At 41.8% G+C, this 19840-nt stretch overlaps 3 protein-coding genes and 1 non-coding gene across 5 annotated transcripts; 3 read left to right on the top strand and 1 right to left on the bottom strand.

Annotated features, from left to right (window-relative positions):
• The first annotated feature begins 239 nt into the window (after positions 1-239).
• Positions 240-312, top strand: trnaf-gaa. The gene has a single exon. It is a non-coding gene; the product is annotated as a tRNA-Phe (tRNA).
• A 1440-nt stretch (positions 313-1752) lies between these two features.
• Positions 1753-8800, top strand: LOC118104789 (ras-related protein rab7). The gene is made up of 6 exons (XM_035151922.2): positions 1753-2153; positions 3852-3914; positions 4120-4246; positions 5124-5342; positions 6547-6675; positions 7235-8800. Exons 2-6 carry the CDS (start codon positions 3862-3864, stop codon positions 7328-7330), a joined length of 624 nt encoding a protein of 207 aa, XP_035007813.1. The 5' UTR covers positions 1753-2153; positions 3852-3861; the 3' UTR covers positions 7331-8800.
• On the bottom strand, positions 8792-12147 carry hmces (5-hydroxymethylcytosine binding, ES cell specific). 2 transcript variants are annotated; one of them, XM_035151920.2, is made up of 7 exons: positions 12003-12147; positions 11655-11862; positions 10702-10845; positions 10370-10597; positions 9862-10019; positions 9275-9467; positions 8792-9165 (listed from the first exon to the last, which is right to left on the bottom strand). In XM_035151920.2, exons 2-7 carry the CDS (start codon positions 11841-11843, stop codon positions 8974-8976), a joined length of 1104 nt encoding a protein of 367 aa, XP_035007811.1. In that variant the 5' UTR covers positions 11844-11862; positions 12003-12147; the 3' UTR covers positions 8792-8973. The 2 variants fall into 2 exon arrangements, with proteins under 2 accessions (XP_035007811.1, XP_035007812.1); XM_035151921.2 differs by having other exon boundaries at positions 11655-11844; positions 12003-12146.
• A 1655-nt stretch (positions 12148-13802) lies between these two features.
• On the top strand, positions 13803-19218 carry LOC118105292 (cytochrome b-c1 complex subunit 1, mitochondrial). Its single transcript, XM_035152867.2, has 13 exons — positions 13803-13946; positions 14954-15094; positions 15186-15272; positions 15826-15955; positions 16102-16300; positions 16546-16625; positions 16714-16829; positions 17148-17291; positions 17910-18070; positions 18158-18243; positions 18331-18419; positions 18544-18619; positions 18714-19218. Exons 1-13 carry the CDS (start codon positions 13884-13886, stop codon positions 18776-18778), a joined length of 1437 nt encoding a protein of 478 aa, XP_035008758.1. The 5' UTR covers positions 13803-13883; the 3' UTR covers positions 18779-19218.
• The last annotated feature ends 622 nt before the right edge of the window (positions 19219-19840 follow it).

The raw sequence follows: 19840 nt of genomic DNA on the forward strand, positions 1-19840 counted from the left end.
ATGAGGATTGTTTAAAATATTACCGTCAACAGTTTATCTGTGTGTTCTACTCTGTGTCGATTGTCTGTAAGGTATGTTATAACCTCTCGCTGCCTGTTGATGGCAGCAAACATGTGAGGTAAATTTACCTCACATGTTTGTTATCGATAAATCGACGAACCCAGTTATCATCGGGCAAACATCACAACAATGATTAAAGTTTATATTAATACTGTGTTCATGTGACCGATCCACAACCCGCCGAAATAGCTCAGTTGGGAGAGCGTTAGACTGAAGATCTAAAGGTCCCTGGTTCGATCCCGGGTTTCGGCAGCAGTAGAGTGGTCTCTTCGGAGCCATGTTTTGGAGAACGATACAACCACACAGGATACACACCAGATCACATGTTATGGCTGTCAGTTAGATTTATTCAGCGGTTAAAAACAGGTTAACAAATGTTTCTTTGGAAGTTACTACATAGTTAATTTGAGAGAAGCTTTATGAAACGCACCCTGAAGATCACATGTTTCATAACCTTTTGAATCATTTTCCAGAACCGAAAATGTCCTTGAATTACTGTAGGGGAGCTTTCTGAGTACAATGTTCCCCCGAACCAAAGGTGGTGTGCTGGGTATGACTGCAGAAAATAGAAATCTCATGAGCTGACATGCAGCTGACGATCATTTGTCAATGAAATGTTAAAATACATTAAAACACATAACAAGGATGTGGTTTAGAACAGAATGGAATAGATTATATGATTATGGCCCAGTGGATCTGCAAAATTGCTTGGATGTGGAATGTACTTCCATTGAAACCACAACAAGGAGGCCGGAAAAACTTGCAGCAAGAAATTATATTTTTATATTTTTATTACCTTCATACATTTTTAAAAAAAAATACTTAAATAGAGTCAACAAAATCTAAGTCATCAAGACATTTATTGGTCATCATCACATGTCTAGCTATTGTAAACTGGTCAAAAAAGCTGCTGATGCATTGATAGTTTAGTGCACTGCTCCAACAGATTAGAGAGCAGTGTGAAGTAAGAGCATGGAGCCATGAGGTGACCTCTCCTCGGGTGGCACCACTGGCAGACAGCAAAGATACATAGACAAACATATGCTACCAGTGTTAGAAACATGTGACAAACCACAGTGAGGAACCAATCCCAGCAGCGGGTGAAGAGGGTAGCATGTCACAACTAAACCACACAGAGCTAAAGTACAAACAAAATTTAAACAACAAATCGTCACTCACAACGACCAGGACCAGTTCTAAAACTTGTTTCATGTATTGATTGTTTGAATCAGTATAATGTTTAAGATAAGATACGATAAAATACGACTAATCCTGAAGGAAGTTCTTGTGCCAGCTTGCTCCAAGAATACAGCACAGAACAAATAAAGTAGAATAGAATACAGGGGGGGGGACACAATAAAGAATTTAATCGAAAATACAAGTGAAGATTAAAATAAAGTAAAAATATAAGTGTATTGTAAATTAAATAAAATTAAGTTTATAGAAAGAAACTACTACTGATAATGATAATAAATGAATGTGATGATGAACAAAAACAACAAAGTATTGTTACACAAATTGCACGTGAATGGTGTTTTTCCACATGAGCAGTGATTCAACAAGTAACACAAAGTATGACATGGGTGCAGTGCATGTGCAGTAGCAGCGTGCATGTTTAAAGCGACCAGTAGAAACAGTAAACCAGCTACACACCAGTGAACGTGTGACTTCTCCTGAGCAGCCAGGCGTGTCCTGCACGTGACGTCAGCGCCCACCGACACAGCTTGTTTTGGAGGAAGTGCACCGAGCTAGGCTAGCTGTTAGCTGCTAGCGAGTTAGCTGGACGGCGAAAAGCAAGCGTCAACGAGAGCCAGGGCGACGTAGACCGTCTCCACCAAATCTCCTCCACAGCACAAAGGGAGACGAGCGTCGGCAGCGGCGGACTTGATTTTGACGAGCAGAGTTAGCTGCGAGTGGAGCTGTCCGAGATAATTTAGCTGTCGTCGCCGTAAACGTGTTGTTTTGTTCACGGCAGACATTTGAAGCCGCTGTTAGCTAGTTAGCTAGCCTGCGCGTCAGCTAGCGCCCCAAACCGCGGCAGAGGAAGAATCCAGCTTTGAGGGGGTTTTTTTCACCACAGCAACATCGGCCAGGTTGGTTTATGTTGATTTTAGTTGTTGGTTTTACGTGACAAAATGTGTTAATGCTATTGTTTCACCTTTGTTAATACACCCTGGTTAGCTAACTAAAGGTTAGCTTAAATCAGAAGTGTCACTGGATGTGGTAATTGTTTGTAGTCGAGGTAATCAAAACGGTGTTTACCTGAAAAAAACATTTGCACTTATGATGTTACCCTTTCTCCAAGCTAGCTAACTTTTTCCACCATTTGCTTTGCACCCATTCTCCCATGCTAACCCCGTGTCAGTGTTTTTGATGCCTTTATGGTCCTGAGGCTAAATAGTGAGGCAGGATTGTGTGCTGCTCTATTCAATGTAAATATTCCCAGTCGACAGATTGATTCCAGCTATGGGTTATTCCGTTATGTGTGTTGAATCCCGCTAATGTACTCGCTGTGCTAATCATGGTTGCCAAGTCATGGTTCCGTTAGTCCTGTGTTTTAAACCATGTGATCAGTCCCTGACACAGTGTCATGGGGTGCAGATTATGAGAGCCGCACGACAGCTCGTTGCCTCTTTCCCCTCATAATACGACTGACATGGATTCAAACAGTGTCTTCTTGCGCACAGAAGAGTCTGTTAACGTTAAGCGATGCGAGGATAAGATAGTTTTTCATGAATGCTCTCTGAGGTTTAACCTGATCATAGTGATGTTTCAAAGCCCTTTTGTAAAAGAGTTTGGACTTTGGTCTTTTCAGCTCTATGAGGTTGTTTATGATTACAAAGCACACTGATGTCTTGAGCAGGCACAAATATGAGAATGGTTGATCAGCTACTGATTTCAACACAAAGATATGATGTGCTTCTGATCTACGTCATTAGTTAACAAATATGTGATTGACGGGGAGATTTTTGATTATGGATATCAAGAAAATAGAGGGAAGTCGAATGGAGGAAGCAGATATACCATGAAAAGAGGAAGAGTTGAGGGTAGCTGAGGCCTAATTTATGAGCATCTGTTACTCCAAATTTAACAAATGGGATGTAATCTGTAAGATCTGTAACAATTACAGTGTGACTCATGCCTTTGATTGCAGAGTGGAATTCACCATGATGGATTTCTATATAGACTAATTATTTACAAATCCATGGTCCAAGTCTCTGTGTGCGTGTGTGTTTCAGTTTCTAACATATAATGTTCAGAATAATAAATCTACAAACCTTGTAAGTTGGTTATGAAACAATGCATTTCTTCCCATTGAATGGTTTGTCAGAAACATTCATATCACATAATCAATGTTTTATAGTGAAACAAAGGCAAGCAACTGAAGCAGATGTCAATTTAGTTCAACAACCCTAGCACTCAATTGTCCAACATATTTTGAAAAAAAAATGAAAGAATGTAGCATATTGTTTTTTGTTTTAATAATTGTATGTTGTTCCTCATGGTACAGTGCAGTCCATTATTTTATTTTTCTTTGTTTCTGAAGTGAAGGAAACTGCTATTGCAGACGTTGCACTTGATTTCTTTCCTAGAACTTGTCCATTTCTTTGGAGTGTATTTTGAGAAGCTCACAGACCCTATCATCTTTCAGTAAAAGCTGTTGACTCATATCAGGAGGGTCATCATTTGGACAAAGCTGTGTTCCTCTCTTATAGCAATTCCAGCATATGTCTGCTTCTGTTAGAAGGTTTCTTCTTTTTCCCTATAACCTGTGTTGTTGTCGGTTACAGCTGTGGCACAATGACGTCAAGGAAGAAAGTTCTACTCAAAGTCATCATCCTTGGAGACTCCGGGTGAGTGGTACTGAACATTTGCCTCGACTCTAAATGAACAACAAATAGGCAACTCACTGTAAATATATAACATTTGTCAGGGTATTGAATCTTATGTGATTCTAAAACACTTCATTGTGTGTGATTCACCAATCAATCATACTGGTGACATTTTCTGTTTCACTTGTTTCTGAATGTTGTCTTGTGATTGTTTTTTTCTCTCTAGAGTTGGAAAGACCTCATTGATGAACCAGTATGTGAATAAGAAGTTCAGTAACCAGTACAAAGCCACAATAGGAGCTGATTTCCTCACAAAAGAAGTCATGGTTGATGACAGACTTGTCACAATGCAGGTACTGAAGAAATAGTTCCCTCAGGAATGTCACACGGATATGGTGTCTTCTCACTGAAACGCTATTATTTAACAATCACCGAGTACGGTATAAGGCTTAAAAGGTTGTGATACTTAAAAGCATGCTAATTCACATTGCTCATAACAGTTATGGACTTGTAAGAGTTTTCAGGGTTTATCAATCAGAAAATTAATTATTTCTTTTAGTTTTCTATAGAAGTGGTCTATTCAAAGATTCAACTTAAAGCCTCAAATTGATTGGACACAACTAATGGTCAACAGTCTTTTGTATTTGTTATTGAAAACAAGTCTCAGGCCTTATCTTTAGATGTATAATTTCACAACTCCAGTCATTTTGCAATCACAGCTGTATTTACCTAAAACTGAGGTATGGAGGTTAGGCTGTTTATGAATGGGCATCCATACTTTACTCTTGTAAACTAAAGAGTGGAGTCAAAGTCAGATTCAGAGTTAAGCATAATCTTAATTAAGAGATTGGGCCATTGGTCTCTATACTTTGGCTTACAAATACATTTTTATTTTACACAGTAAGTTGCTATAAAGCTGAGTCAATTTTAATTTCTTCTTGCAAACAGCACCATTACCAGTGATGTCAGATTAACAAATAATTTTTAATACTGCAGACAACAAAACGCAATCGATAGTAAATAAACTTCTACTCCACATGCTTTTACTTTAGCTGGTATAAACAAAGGTAATGAAGCAGATCTGGTTAAAGTGAACTATTTTAACACCAAAGTCAAAGAGATTGCCTTAATCTCTTTCAGTGATCAGATTATTTTGTGCATGTAAATATTGTATGTTTTCCTTGTTGCTTACTTTTCTCCACTCTGTATCTCTCGCTGTTTGTATCTTAGATCTGGGACACAGCAGGTCAGGAGAGGTTCCAGTCCTTAGGTGTTGCGTTCTACCGTGGAGCCGACTGCTGCGTCCTGGTGTTTGACGTGACGGCACCCAACACCTTCAAGACCCTTGACAGCTGGAGGGACGAGTTCTTGATTCAGGCCAGCCCTCGAGACCCTGAGAACTTCCCCTTTGTGGTGCTGGGCAACAAGATTGACTTGGAGAACAGACAGGTGGGTCCAAATCACCAGGTTTACATCTATTTACAACATTTTACTATGTTAGTTTTTTTCAAGGAAATGTTTAGTTGACATTGGCAACAACTGGGACTTCAGACTCTAGAGCAGTGGTCGCCATCCCGTCGATCTCGCAGTCTTCACTGTCGATCCCCCAGCTCTCTGGACTCTCTGGACTCACTGGCTGTCGTCGTGCCGCAGATCAGCTGTGTGTCGGTTGTCTGTTTTTCACACGCTGTGTGTCCGCTACTGGCGGCGGAGCTGCAGGTTTATCTCCTGCATTTCCTTCAAGAACAAGTTGGTCTATGTACTAAACTAAATGTCAGGACTCTACTGTATGAAGATGCGCATCTTTGGGTCTGTCGATAACAATCAAAGCCCCGTTGGAACAAATTAGTGGATTCAGAAAGTGAAACGCTGGAGTGCTTTTACTTTGAAACGGGTTCGGAAAGTGTTGTAAATACATTTGTGTCATAAACAGGTAAACATTGTGGTTCACAGCAGAATAAAAAGAGAAAATGATCTTTCACCTGAGTTATGTTTATCTGATGAATTTATGTCACAATCAAAAGGTTGCAACACTTTCTGTATGCCTTTTCAAAATAAAAGCACTCCAGCGTTTCTGTTGATGGAATCCATTCCCTTGTTTAAAATTTATTTTTTAATTGTGAAATATTTGCAGGAGCGGAAGATGCACGGCTTCATACTGTGTAGTACTGGTATTTATTTGAGTACAAGGGACTTCTTTCATACAAGGCAATAATCATATTTGTGGCCATATTCAAATCAAAGCCTATATGTAAAAACATTGTGCTGCAGTAGCAGCTTCTCTGCAGAACATGATGTGGAACTGAGAAGCTACATATTGTGCACTGTAAATATGAATTGATATTAATTTTAATATTGTGCATTGAATAGAAAAAGTTGCACAACTGCCCTTTGTGTATATTTATTTCTTGTACATTCAGACTTTAACAGAAATTTTTAAATTTTTAAAAATGACCCCCCTAAGTGTTATTTTTGGAAGATATCAGGGTGGTAGATCTCGGCTTACGTTTGGAATTAAAAAGTGATCTTGGGCTCGAAAAGGTTGGTCACCACTGCTCTAGAGTAATGGGACATAACTAAAAAAGCTCAGATAAAAGAGTCAATCTCATCGGTCTCGTGATTCTGTTGTAACGTCTGCTCTTTTGTGATTCAGGTAACAACCAAGAGGGCACAGGCTTGGTGTCAGAGCAAGAACAACATCCCATATTTCGAAACCAGCGCCAAGGAGGCAATCAATGTGGAACAGGCCTTCCAGACTATTGCACGCAACGCTCTTAAACAGGTAAGAGGAGGCCAGCAGGAAATGCTGTGTCCCAATTCAGAGGCCGCTTCCTTCAGAGGACGAGGTCTACGTGGCCCATGAAGGAGGCGGTCTTTGTGGGCCGGGTACCGCAAAGGTTAAACCAAAATGAAACAGTCTGGTCTACAAAGGCTTTCTGTGTTGGCCCTTATTTTTGTTGCTTAGCAACAGAGCTAAAGTGGGACACAACGAAAAAGTTTTAATACCCCTCAATTTTCAATTTAACTTGTGTTGAGTTGAAGCGTGATAGTCAAGCGATGGATGTCTAATAGCTTGCTGACACAGTTACTTATTTTGAAAAACCATTTATCACTGAAGCGCATTTGTCAGCCACATTTGAAGGAGCATTCAAAATAGGACCACCTAGTCACATCTTCCATTACAACCTCTGAAGGATGCGGCCCCTGAATTGAGACACGGCTCTAGTAGGCAGTTTGACCAAGTCATTAATGTTGAGATATAACATTTGTCATCATTTGCTTCCATGGGAGCTGGGTGGTTTTGAGACAGACACTCACTCACACATACTGTCTGATTTCAGGAAACCGAGGTTGAGTTGTACAACGAGTTCCCAGAGCCAATCAAGCTGGACAGGAACGAGCGAGCCAAGCCGTCGGCGGAGACCTGCAGCTGCTGAGGACTCTGAGGATCATCTGGGGTCGGCAGGGGGTCGTCATTGCCCTCACCACCCTGTCTTGCCTTGTCTATATATCCCTTTTCCCATGACCCACTGTGTTAATCCCATTGCCCGACATACAAGCAGCATCCCACTCATAGAGTATACTACACACAAACATGCTGCACTCACCTCCTTATATATACAAATCACACATTTTTTATAAAGTACAAGTCTCCTAGCCCAAAGAACACGTTAAGGAAACATTATGGCATTTACTTATTGATGCTTATTACTTCCCAGTCTCTCCACACTTTTGTCATAGCGGTGGTGGTTTGGGCTAAATCTCATTTTCTGTTCCATGTATATCGCTGCTTTCACACCCAGTTTTGCTTTTATTTGGATACTTAAAGTGGTAGATTGAAGCATTATCTCTATACATGTTTGTGTTTGAGTTAGGTTGGACAAATTCATTTTTATTATTCTTTTTTTTTTAATCAAAGCTTCTCGGGCAGTTGTGGTTGTTTTCCTACATTCACAGCCCAGCACTGCTGCATGAATAGAGGACACGCCCCTCCCCCTTTTCATTTTACTTGTTTGTGTTGTGGCTTAAATTCCTTTCACACTCAAAAACACATGACACCATGTTTTCACTGTACATCATGCAGGCTTGTAAACTAAACTGGTACATGAAGAGGGAGTGAGTAGTGACTTAGTGAAGGATCAGTGAGTGACAAAGGGCATGTGTGGATCACGTTAATATGCTGCCTGCTGGTTCTCGTTAATTGGCAAAGAATTGAAAATACAATTCAATGAAAAATCCATCAGATGCGTGTGTACAGATACTTTTTTTTCGAACAGTAACTGAAGACTTGTTCATTCATCTCATGTTGAAGCCACAATACATGCAGTTGTAGCTCAGGCTGAGGACATCCTGTATATCCAGAATCCTCGGTGTAAAGTGCTGTCACTAACATATTGCTGTTCCTCTATTGGAGAAAATGAAGGTTTATCTTTTATTAAGTTCTTGGTATAACATTTGACATGAAATGAACCAAATCAAGACAGCAGGTCATTCTGACAGTCCTGGAGAGGAGAGTTTTCTCAAGTATAAATATCACTCATAACCGAGTACTATTAGCTAGAACGTTTCTTTTTACTGTCAACTATTGCAAGACTTTGTATATTTGCAAACCTCTCGATCATGGTTGGGGGAAGGCTGTAAAGGTTGTGTTGTAAATCTCCATATCCGACTTGCTAGTGTTGGCAAACAGTTAAAGTGCTTGACATCTCTTAACCGATCTATTGGTGTTAAAACTTTGAAATGCATTCTAGATTACATACAACTTTGAAAAGAGGAAAAAAAAAAACATTGGGGGGACTATTGGCATTCATCATTATTAAATTATTAATATGATAAATGCATAGCATCTGCATTGTTTCAATGTCTTTGCGTTTCAAGTAATAAGGGTAATAAAAATCTTGAATAAAGTACACTGTTTATTTCTGACAATGAAATATTGAATATTAGTCACATCTGTGAAGCATATACATTAAAGATATTTACTAGCATAAGCAAAAACTGTAACATACAATGTTTCTCATGCCTTTAAAACAGTAAAGTAGAATCAATGAGACCTAAACGGTCATCAAATGTGCAGTTTTCACTCCTTGGTTCTCGGTTTCTTATTGGCTCCCTGAAGCCACTGCTGAAGTGCTCCAGTAGACTTCTGCTGAGTCTCTGTCTTTCTTTCTTGCTCTTCATTCTCACAAGTGTCCAACTCCTTCCTCTTAGAGGTTGAGCTGCTTTTTAACCAACTCATCATCCTCTGACTGCTGGCTGTGGGTTTGGGCTCCTATGGGTCAAAGGTCAGATTTATCAGATGAAACCTCCACTTTACCAAATAAACAATATTGCTAGATTTTTCAAAAGTGAGTATTAATATATGAGAGTTAATCTAATACCTTTTTACTGTTAGGATCCACAGGCTGAAGGCACTCTGGAGAGTTGTTGCGTGAGTTGTTGACGAGCGACGAGACGGGATGAAAAGTCAGAATGTTTTTAGACTGGAGCAGTTTCAGGGCATCAAGAGACTTCACCTCCCCGAAGTTGAGCCATCTTCTCACTTCCTCCTCGCCATTCAGGATAGCTGGCATCCTAAAACACAAGCATACAGTATGCTACAATTTCACACAGACAAATGAAACTAGAATGGTACTCGGTAAACACATACCTCCACCGAGGCCAAATAGTCCCCTTAAATTAAATCAAGCTGCACCAAATTCCACACACATAGATATAAGTCCTCTAAGCATGCCTCATTTTTTTCATAAAGATCTCTGCATCGTTTCTTGAGAAATTCACTCAAGTGTGCAGAAACGCCCAGTATCGCAATGGTAACAGAAAGTGAAAGTCCTCATACCCCACCCTTCCATCAAGTCTCAATAAAATCAGTTCAGCACTTTTTGTATAAGCCTGCTGACAAACAGAAATGAAAACAAAACCTCCTTGGTGAAGGCAATGAGTGTATTGGCACATTTACTGTTCTTACCTATCATGGATGCTCTGCAAGTTTGGGGAAGCATTCACAGTGATCACGCTGTAAGTATAAAGGGGTTCTCCACCACCTGGAGGTGTCCAGCAGTCAAACAGTCCAGCCATAGTCAGCAACTTCCAGCCTGTCCATTCACATGGTGCTTCCTCCCCTCCCTGCCACACACAGCAAAGAAAAAACAGGCAGAGTCACATTAAAAGGTTTAAATGGTTCAAGTTTGCATATTAAAATTTGGAGACTGGCTTTTTTTGTTTTACGACTTTCCAGTCCAAAGCTACATACTTTACTACATACATAATTAAAACTAAACCAGGCTTTGGTTAGAAATCTCTGTGCTAAAGGAACACCTGGTGGACACATGCACATTTTTGCCTCAGCTCCTCTCTCACACAGGAAATTTTCAGCCACTCTTAATTTCCGCCATAGCTGTATTCTCTCTACTTTTGCTCTGAATGAAAGCTAATTTTCACGGCGCTCATACTGCTGAAGAAAACCCAGTGCGAACCTCCGTTGAGTCAAGGGAGGACCCGTCTGCAGAGTGTGCCGTCTCTGAATTCTCCTCAGTGCGAGCCGAGGTCGGGAGGTCATCCTGATCTTCTGCTTTCTCCTGACTGGATCCTGCCGGAGTCTGAGGGAAGTAGATGAAGAAAGGCTGCTTGTTTTTCTCCTCCCGCCTCCACTCGTAAAACCCATCAGCCAGGATGACGCAGCGCTGTCCTTTATTCAGGGGGTACTTTGGAGAGAAAGGGGAGCGATCAGAGTCCTGAAGCCCACAATACAAAGCATGTAGATAACAGGGGAGTAGCTGAACACTGCAGTGTCTCTAACCCTACACACCTTGTATGATTTCTTCTCCAGTATGTTCTCACTGCGACAGTTGTTGGTGCTGTACTGCATCTTGCTCGGATCTTTCTCCTTGAACCAGGCAGGTACGAGACCCCAGCGCATGGAGGCCAACACACACTCATCCACAGGAGCATCCTGAGGACACACATGAGGAGTGGACACAATAACATGAGCATCTATGGAAGTACATACTACCATTCTGAGGCAGAACAGTGGCCCTGTTTAGATGGAAAACTATTGACCTTATTCTAAACAAGACATTTCCATTTTGATGTTTATAAGAGTTGCTTACAGAATATTTGATTCATGAGTGCAAGTCCGTGGATAGACCAGTGAGAGCTGTTGAGAAGATTGCAGGTTTCTCTTTGCCTTCATCTACATGGATATGAGTTAATGTATCTGATGTTGTTTTTAAATGTGACCTGCGCCCTGACATGTGGAGTACAGTGTTTCACTCCCATGTTAGGCTGTAACGTGTGTTATGAGAGTGACAAATAAAGCTGAATCTGACTCTGGATCATATCATAACATGTTAACAGGAATATTTATGGTACATTCTATAAGTAACTCATGTACACATCATAATCAAAATAACGTCTTATTCAGGATATGGTCAACAATCGGAATATTGCTCTCCATGTAAACATAGTGAGTGCTGCATATGTTTATGACTGTGTCAGATGTGATTTATGAGGCTAATATTCTTTTAGCTCCCAGGTTATACTGCACATTGTTTATGTCCTTATTGGAGGTAAATATTATAAAGATTAAAAGTAGCATCAATACAAAGCTGACTTTACAGGTTGATTACATTATTTAGTCTCCTCTCCTCATCTAGCAAAGTTCTAGTGAGGATGAAACCCTCCCATGATCCCTCTCCTCTCTTCGGGTGTCCTTTACTTTCCTTCATGCCTCCCACACAGGAGGTGTTGTCCAGCTCTTACCTTGTCGAAATGCCTCTGGGACAGCAGGACGGGGCTCATGGTCTGGGGGCTCTTGTTGTAGGAGGGCCGGTACTTGTCCGCATCTCCATCCCTCCAGCGGGGCTGTCTGCGCTGCCCTCCCCGGGTCCTGTAGGAGCAGGCTCGGCTCACCTCGTCTGGAGCCAGAGTGCACGCGGTTCTTCCACACATCCTGACGGCAGAAGCGAAACTTTAAAAACACCAGAGAAGAGGAGCTCGGTTAGTATTCTACAGGGTTATTAGCATGTTAGCTTAAATTCATGCCCGGGCACTGAACCGTTCTTCTTCGCTGGCTACAAATACAACGTGTAGAATCCCTGTTGGTGTTACCTGTTCTTGAGTGGAGAGGTGTAGTTGTGTTGTTGTGTTTTCAGATGTCTCAGGAACCTGTCCGGACACACGTCTCCTCACGGTCCCCCTCCCGCTGTTTTCCGAACACCCGCCCCTATCCTTCTTCTGATTGGCTCACCGTGTGATATTCTCACTTCAACCAATCAGCACTCTTCACGGCAAAACCCTGACCAACCCAGAATAAACTATCAATAAAGGGGAGCGAGTACCAGCCAATCAGAGGCCGGATAGTGACTTCTCCTCCAGTCACATGCCTTTCCATCTTCCGGTCACAAATATCCCAAATACAGACAAATAAACATCTTCTCCCACAACATCAGTTCTTCTGTATTAGGTGAGCATCCGTGCCAGTAAAAGCAACACCACATTGAAAAACACATTTCAGTGACAAACAGTAGAATTAGTTGCAAAAAGCTTCTTTGGCAGAATACTCATCTATTCATGAAATAACATGATGAACTTCTAAAGGAATATCAGGTAACAGATACATGTATCTCACCCTGCCTGTGGTGTGAGGGACAAACCTGAGGTAACTGTCTGCCCTGCAGCTTGGAGAGAGACTGATGGAGGCTGGTAGCCAGGATGTATGACACCTGCAGCTCAGAGTCTTAATCACTGTATATGAATGGATTATTTGTGTGACACTTAATGACTGCTGCTCCGTTGATGCCAAACCTCTGAAGAAAAAATATTCTCCCTCAACTATTTGAAAAACAGTTTTAATGAATTCATGTTGTTGGAAAATTGCAAAACAGAGCCTTTGTTGAAACCTGCTGCTGAGTGGCCCATTTATAAACTGAAATTTAAATGTATGACTCTGTCCTTGCAGTCATAGGCTTGTCTTATAGATCCTCAATGCTGAATGAATCATGAGGTCACACTCAGGACACGTGGCCGAATGTCTGAGCTCACAAGCCATTTGTTAAAGTTTCATGACTCTGCTCTCTTTGGCTGCAGGCTGAAGATGTCTGGTCTTGAGGTTTAGTTACATTGTCTCTGTAATTAGCATAATGTGTTTGCCTAATAACATGCACCAAGGAGGTTACGTTTTCATCTATTTGTTTATTATTTGTTTGTCTGATAGTTAGCCAGGTAAAATAACATTTATTTAAAAAATAAATAAATAAATCTCAAAATTCCAGATTGTTCCACAAAGTTATCCATTATTTATGTATCTGCTTTCATTCCTTTCCGATGCATAAGGCGTACTCTGTTCCTGTCATCAGGGAAGCTCTGATGGCCAGAGGCTGGGTTGGGCACAACGGCAATGGCAGTGAGCAAGATAAAAGTTTGATTGTTGCAGAAATCATATTATCTTTGTGCTGAATAGGTTTATTATTCTCCATTGACAGACATCGCTCCATCTTCTCAGAAAATTCAGACGATGTTGAAAAAGAGGAGGATCCAGATAAACTACATGATCTCATGGTAGAAATGGTTGTTCCTCCATTCAGCACCGTAACACATTTCTACCAAGGGGTAGCAGCCTGCAGGAGGGAGAGCCTTGTTCTAAGATACTTCTTCAGAGGGTAAAAAATGTAGTGTAGTAGAAAGTAGAGATATTTGTCATGGAGTATGAGTAAAAAAAAAATTTAAATAAATCTCCCAAAAGAGAGAATATCACAATAAGCAGTTGTAAATATGCCCCAAACTGGAAATGTCAGAGTCAAAATGTAGTTTTATTTTTTATTTGACTCCATACAAACTCTATTTAAAACTTTTGAAAAACTTCCCAGTGCTCAACCTCAATACCACATAATGAACAGCTGGTGGCGGTAGTGTGCGCCTGTGGAGGTGGGGAACATTTTCACGGGACGGAGAAGAACAGTCTCTCCCTGACTTCTGTAACCGTTCTGAAAAATGGCGGCGTCCCTGTGCCAAGTCGGCAGCACCGTGGGTCGAGCCCTCGCCAAAGCCCGCAGTGTGAGTACTGAATCAAAGTAGAACCAGAAGATGGATTCATAATGTGACTTGTCTGTGTGTACTGCTCTTGTTTCGGCACCGCGTTTGTTATAACCGGCTAACTGAGCTGTTAGCAGCACAGAAGCGGAGAGGTGTTAGCTAACCGGTTAGCATTAGTTAGCTTCTAGTGTACGCAAGGTCACCTGGTACAGGAGCCCGAACCTGTGGTTACAACCACTTCATACGTTACATGTACTTTGTATGTGTGTTATTACGATCAGCGTGTCGTCGTTTCACTCGCATCTGTCCGTTCACAAGGTCAGTAGCTGTCAGCTTTGTCACTTGTCCTCAGTTGCCCCCCACACAAGCTTCCGGGCTAACAGCGTTAGCAGTGTGACTTTGGAAAGGGAACACTGATCTTTGATTGTTGAAGCACTTATCAGCAAGTGGAATAATGACATGAAAGCTGTTCTGTTACACTGAGCATGCACTGTGAAGAAATCCCTTTAATGTGCTGCAACAGGTTGTGTTGCAGTCACTATCATCTTATATATCACTATATCAAATGATTTATCATCTTCATATTTAAAAAATGTAATGACTCCACATTGACACTCTGATCTTAGAGTGCAATGTAATGACAAAATAGCCACGTTTTTAGATATCCAAACTTGTGTGTGTGTGTCTCTCCATAGTCATCTTCTGGCAGCTATACAGAAGGTGTCAGTGTCAGCCTCAACTTTGGATTCCGTCCCGTGACAAATGTTTCTTCTCTTGCTTTGAATGGGAACGGATTAACAAGAGACTTTAAACCTTGATACAGCAAAACAAAAGTTTCCCATTACAACTTGTTATCAATAAGATACAGCTAATGTGAGGAAACTGTGAAACTGTACTCGTAGTAATGTGCAAACATAAGCCTTTAGATTTTGTAGTACAAGATTTCAGTAATATATTCTCCTGGGAGTTTTATTTGAACAGGATTTTTAAATGACTCTTGTTGCTTCTCTGCGTCCCTACCCTTGCAGCCCCTACTGCTGTCTCTCAGGCGTGGTCAGGCCTCGGTCAGCTACGCTCAGAGCCTGGTGGGAGCCCCTGAAACCCGCCTCACCGCTCTCGACAATGGTTTGAGGATCGCGTCTGAGGAGACTGGACATGCCACATGCACTGTAAGAACACAACAATACAGGGTCTATTCACAACCATTTAATGGGTTGTTATATGAGAGCTGTAGATGAACGTGTCTCTTCTCTGTCACAGGTTGGTGTATGGATCAGCACTGGCAGTCGCTATGAGAACGAGAAGAACAATGGAGCAGGCTTCTTCCTGGAGCACATGGCTTTCAAGGTGGATATTGGTAGACTTTTTTCACCTAGAGACTCATAATGAACTATGTATTAGACTGATGAATTTGCAACATCGGTCAGCCAAATATGAAAGTTAAATGTGCTTCAACAGGCTTCATCTTGTCATCAGGAGGCATTTGCAGGAAATGTTGGCAACTTAGTGTCTTTGTCGGCAGATTTAGAGACTTAAGACCCCTTTATGAATGCTTTAAAAAAAGGACCTAGTGATCAGCTTAATTGACAATTTGTCTGAATTAAAATACTGTATATTTGAGCACAGAGAGTAGGAAAGAAGCAAAGAGATAAAGATCTGACTGTCGGACACTAGGCAAAATGAAACTGATGTGATGACATCATGGATATGTTAATTATTCATTCAAAATATGTATTAATACATCAATCTAAGTGTTAATCAGGTCTATAGCTTCTTTCTACTGAAAGTTTAGAGTTTTACAGCAGTTCCACACAGTTTAACTACATCCTAGGTTTTGACCTTGGCTTGTTGATGGTGTACATGTTAAGCAAACGTTCCTCTTTCTCACCCCTCTCCCCAGGGAACAAAGAACTACCCTCAGACAGCCCTGGAGCAGCAGGTGGAGTCAATGGGTGGTCACCTGAGCGCCTACACATCTCGGGAGCACACTGCCTACTACATGAAGACCCTGTCCAAAGACCTGCCCAAAGGTGACAGGACCTGTTTACAATAAACTGATTATTCTTGAGTTTTCATAATAATGCAGTTTTGAGGTCATCCTGGTCAAATTCAAGCTATTCTTGTTTGGAAGAAGAAGACATTAAGAACAACAAAACATGTTTCCTCTGTTTCCCAGCTGTGGAGTTGCTGTCGGAGGTGGTGCAGAGCTGCTCGCTGAATGAGGCAGAGATAGAGCAGCAGAGGAGCGTGGTGCTGCGTGAGCTTGAGGAAGTCGAGGGCAATGGGCAGGAAGTTTGTCTGGACATGCTGCATGCCACAGCCTTCCAGGGCACTCCTCTGGGCCACACCGTGCTGGGACCTTCAGGCAATGCCAGGTAGGAACAACTAAATGTCATATATTTTATCATTAGACACCATCTCAGGGCAACTCTGAACTTATTCCCTCAAAAGCCCTTTGCTGTTAAAACAGAGCAGTGTTGTAATGATGCCAATAATGGGTTCAGGAGTAGAACAGCAACAACCACAATACTGTGCTATTTCTCATCACTTTGTTCCATGAAATATTTAATTCTACACCCTTGTGTAAATTTATAACAATGCTCTTATTTAATTCTTCCAGGACTCTGACCCGCCAGGACCTTGTCGATTACATCAGCAGTCACTACAAGGCTCCTCGCATGGTGCTGGCTGCTGCTGGAGGTAACAGCATCCTCCTGACACTGTCTGGAGATACTCTGGTAGCCTGCGATCCTTTGAATGACTTGGCGTTCATCCGATTCCTTTGCAGGTGTGAACCATGACGAGCTGGTCAGTTTGGCCAAGTCTCACTTCAGCGGAGTTTCCTTTGAGTACGAGGAAGACGCCATCCCTGTGTTGTCACCCTGCAGATTTACAGGCAGTGAGGTGAGATGTGTTCATTGTTTTATTTTGTTAGTATTTTATTCATTATTCTTTGTCAGCTTTGTTACATGCTGTCTTATCCGATTGTTGTTTCCACTATTATATTTCCTAATTATTATTTTAATATATCAATGCCAGCTCAACAAAAGAGACCTTGCATCACTAACGGATGTAGCACATACATACTTCCATTTGAAAGTAATGTGTCAGCTGTGTAACTTGTTATGCTTTTCCATCAAAAATAGAGCCTAGGCAGTGTTAGTCTGTTTATTGGCTTGGTCATTTGTGTTGTTAATGTGTTCCTCTCCCGTCTCTCCTCAGATCCGTGTGCGTGACGATGCTTTGCCTCTGGCACACGTTGCTATCGCTGTGGAGGGAGCCAGTGCTGCCAGCCCAGACATTGTGCCTCTCATGGTGGCCAACTCCATCATCGGCAGCTATGACCTCACCTATGGTGGTGGAAAGGTTGGTGTAAAATGTTGTTACTTGTTACTTCATGCAGCTCAGAAAAAGAAAACAGTGAGGAAATCGGTAACCTCCTGAACTAAATTCATCCTCTTGGTTCAGCACTGTCCCCTCTTAGCTTTGCCCACTCGAGGTTGACGTGTCTTGAGTGGCCATGATAGAGGGGTAGATCACAGTCCTCTCTGAAAACCTGGGTCAGGGGTCTCACCCCTGCCTCTGGACCTGTCGGGAGGAACAAGACCTACAAAACATAGCAGCTGCTGAAAATCTAGTTATATGATGGAGCACCCTTCCTTGGGTAAAATAGAAGCTCTAAATGTTGTGTAGTTTGTTTGTTATTCAGATATAAAATGCATTTTATACACATCAATTTTGTATGTGGAGTGTAAGCTACTACCCTAGGTTTAAATACAGAGATGAGGACTTTAACAGACAAGGAAGATGGAACACAAAACTTAAGGTTTTTGTAGGTTGTAAGTCACAAACATACAACCTACATTCAAAGCATTTCAGCCAAACACTGCATGTGTTTTTGACCTTCTCCATGACTGTGTTGTGGTATAATCCCACTTTAAGAACAATAGAATATAAGCATCTATTTCTCCCTCTCATGTGCAGCATCTGAGCAGCCGCCTGGCTCGCCTGGCAGTGGAGGATAATATCTGTCACAGCTTCCAGGCCTTTCACTCCTCCTACAGCGACACCGGCCTGCTGGGCATTCACTTTGTCACTGATAGACACAACATCGAGGACATGATGCACTGGTCCCAGAACGCCTGGTCAGTAATGACACCAGGACCGACACACATGCTCGGAACACCATAACTGTAGTTCGTCTTATTTCCTCCTCTCTCTGCTCCGTGCAGGATGAACCTGTGTACCACGGTGACAGAAAGTGATGTAGCCAGAGGCAAGAACGCTCTGAAGGCCAGCCTGGTTGGACAGCTCAATGGTATGTACTGCATCTGTCTTACATTTACACAAACACAAATTAAAAACTCATTGGTATCACAAATCAACATATGTGTTTGTCTTTTAGGAACAACACCAATCTGTGATGACATCGGCAGACACGTCCTGAACTACGGGCGGCGTATTCCTCTGGCTGAGTGGGACGCTCGCATCGATGTGAGTTTATACTTTGAAGTAGATGGTTCAACAGTTGTTCAGTCATTTAAAGCAGAAGATGATTTTTTGTTGTTGTCCGTCTCTAGAATATTTGTTCTGACCTCCTACCCATCTCTCCTTTCAGGCCGTGACCCCCGGGATGGTTCGTGAAATCTGCTCTAAATACATCTACGACAAGTGTCCTGCTGTGGCAGCAGTCGGTGGGTTTACCTGGGAGTTTGTTTTTTTTACAGTAAAATTAGAGGCTGGACTCTGATGATTTTCTATAATCTGCTACTCTTGTCTCTTTTCCAGGCCCCGTAGAGCAGCTGCCTGACTACAACAGAGTGCGCAGTGCCATGTACTGGCTCAGGTTTTAAGATGTGTTGTCTTGTTGCTCTGTGTGTCCCACGTTGGAAACTCCTCCTCCTCCAAAACCTCATCTCGCTTTCGTCCCGTCATCGCTGCGAGAGTGATCACCTGAGGATTGTCCACCCTCTGCTCGGCAGCACAGGCAGCCATCCATCCTCTCTCTTCCCCCCTTCCTTATTATCCTGCCCATTGATCACACGTAGTCAGCCATGAGGATGGCAGCCAGCTAGCACACGGTAGACATTGGTTACCTCTTGATTTTACTGCACAGCTCCTTGTCACCTGCTTCTGACTTGCAGAGTGGAGGGGGGAGAGGGTGGACACAGTACAGTCGGTAATACATACAGCTTGGAGTATATTTATAATTTCTGTAAAATTTGTTTCTGTCCTCTATTGTACATAACAGAAGCCCTCATTCCAACAAAAATAAAATACTGTAAAACACTGATCTATTGTATGTTGTCTCTTTCATATGTACGGTTGCATGTGGTGTGTTGCCTTTTTAAAGAATCCACACAACCTATATGTCAAATGTATAGACTTTCACTGCAATTTTGTTTTAATAGTCATCGTCATCATCCATTCATTATCCCGTGGCAGCCAGTGTAGAGATTTAAGAGCAGGGGTGATGTGAGAGTCTTGTTATATATATATATATATACATATACACACACACGTACGAACAGGGTAGTCTGCAGTTGACAGCTATACTTGCATTGAATTATAGATGATCTTTATACACAATGTTGTCAGTTATTCCCTTCAATAAAAACCATCACAATGGCAGCTCTCTCCCCTGGGGAAGGTTGAAGAATGTGGGTGCCCACTACTTTATTTTCTCGTCCTTGTCCTTTGTTGATGGAAACCGAGAAAGTTTGACAAAGGTTCTTAGAGGAAGTAAACCATCCTCCATGGGGATCTTTGTAAATCAACAGCATTGCTGCCCCCTGGGCTTGTCTCTCTTTTTCATGTTAACTTCTATTTCTTGCACATCAATACAAATTATACAGGAATGCTGAGCACATCAATGTTCAATATATTCTTCCTTTTATTCTTAATTTTTCTCTCTA

Source organism: Hippoglossus stenolepis, chromosome 3 (assembly GCF_022539355.2).
Source record: "Hippoglossus stenolepis isolate QCI-W04-F060 chromosome 3, HSTE1.2, whole genome shotgun sequence".
NCBI classification, from domain to species: Eukaryota; Metazoa; Chordata; class Actinopteri; order Pleuronectiformes; family Pleuronectidae; genus Hippoglossus; species Hippoglossus stenolepis.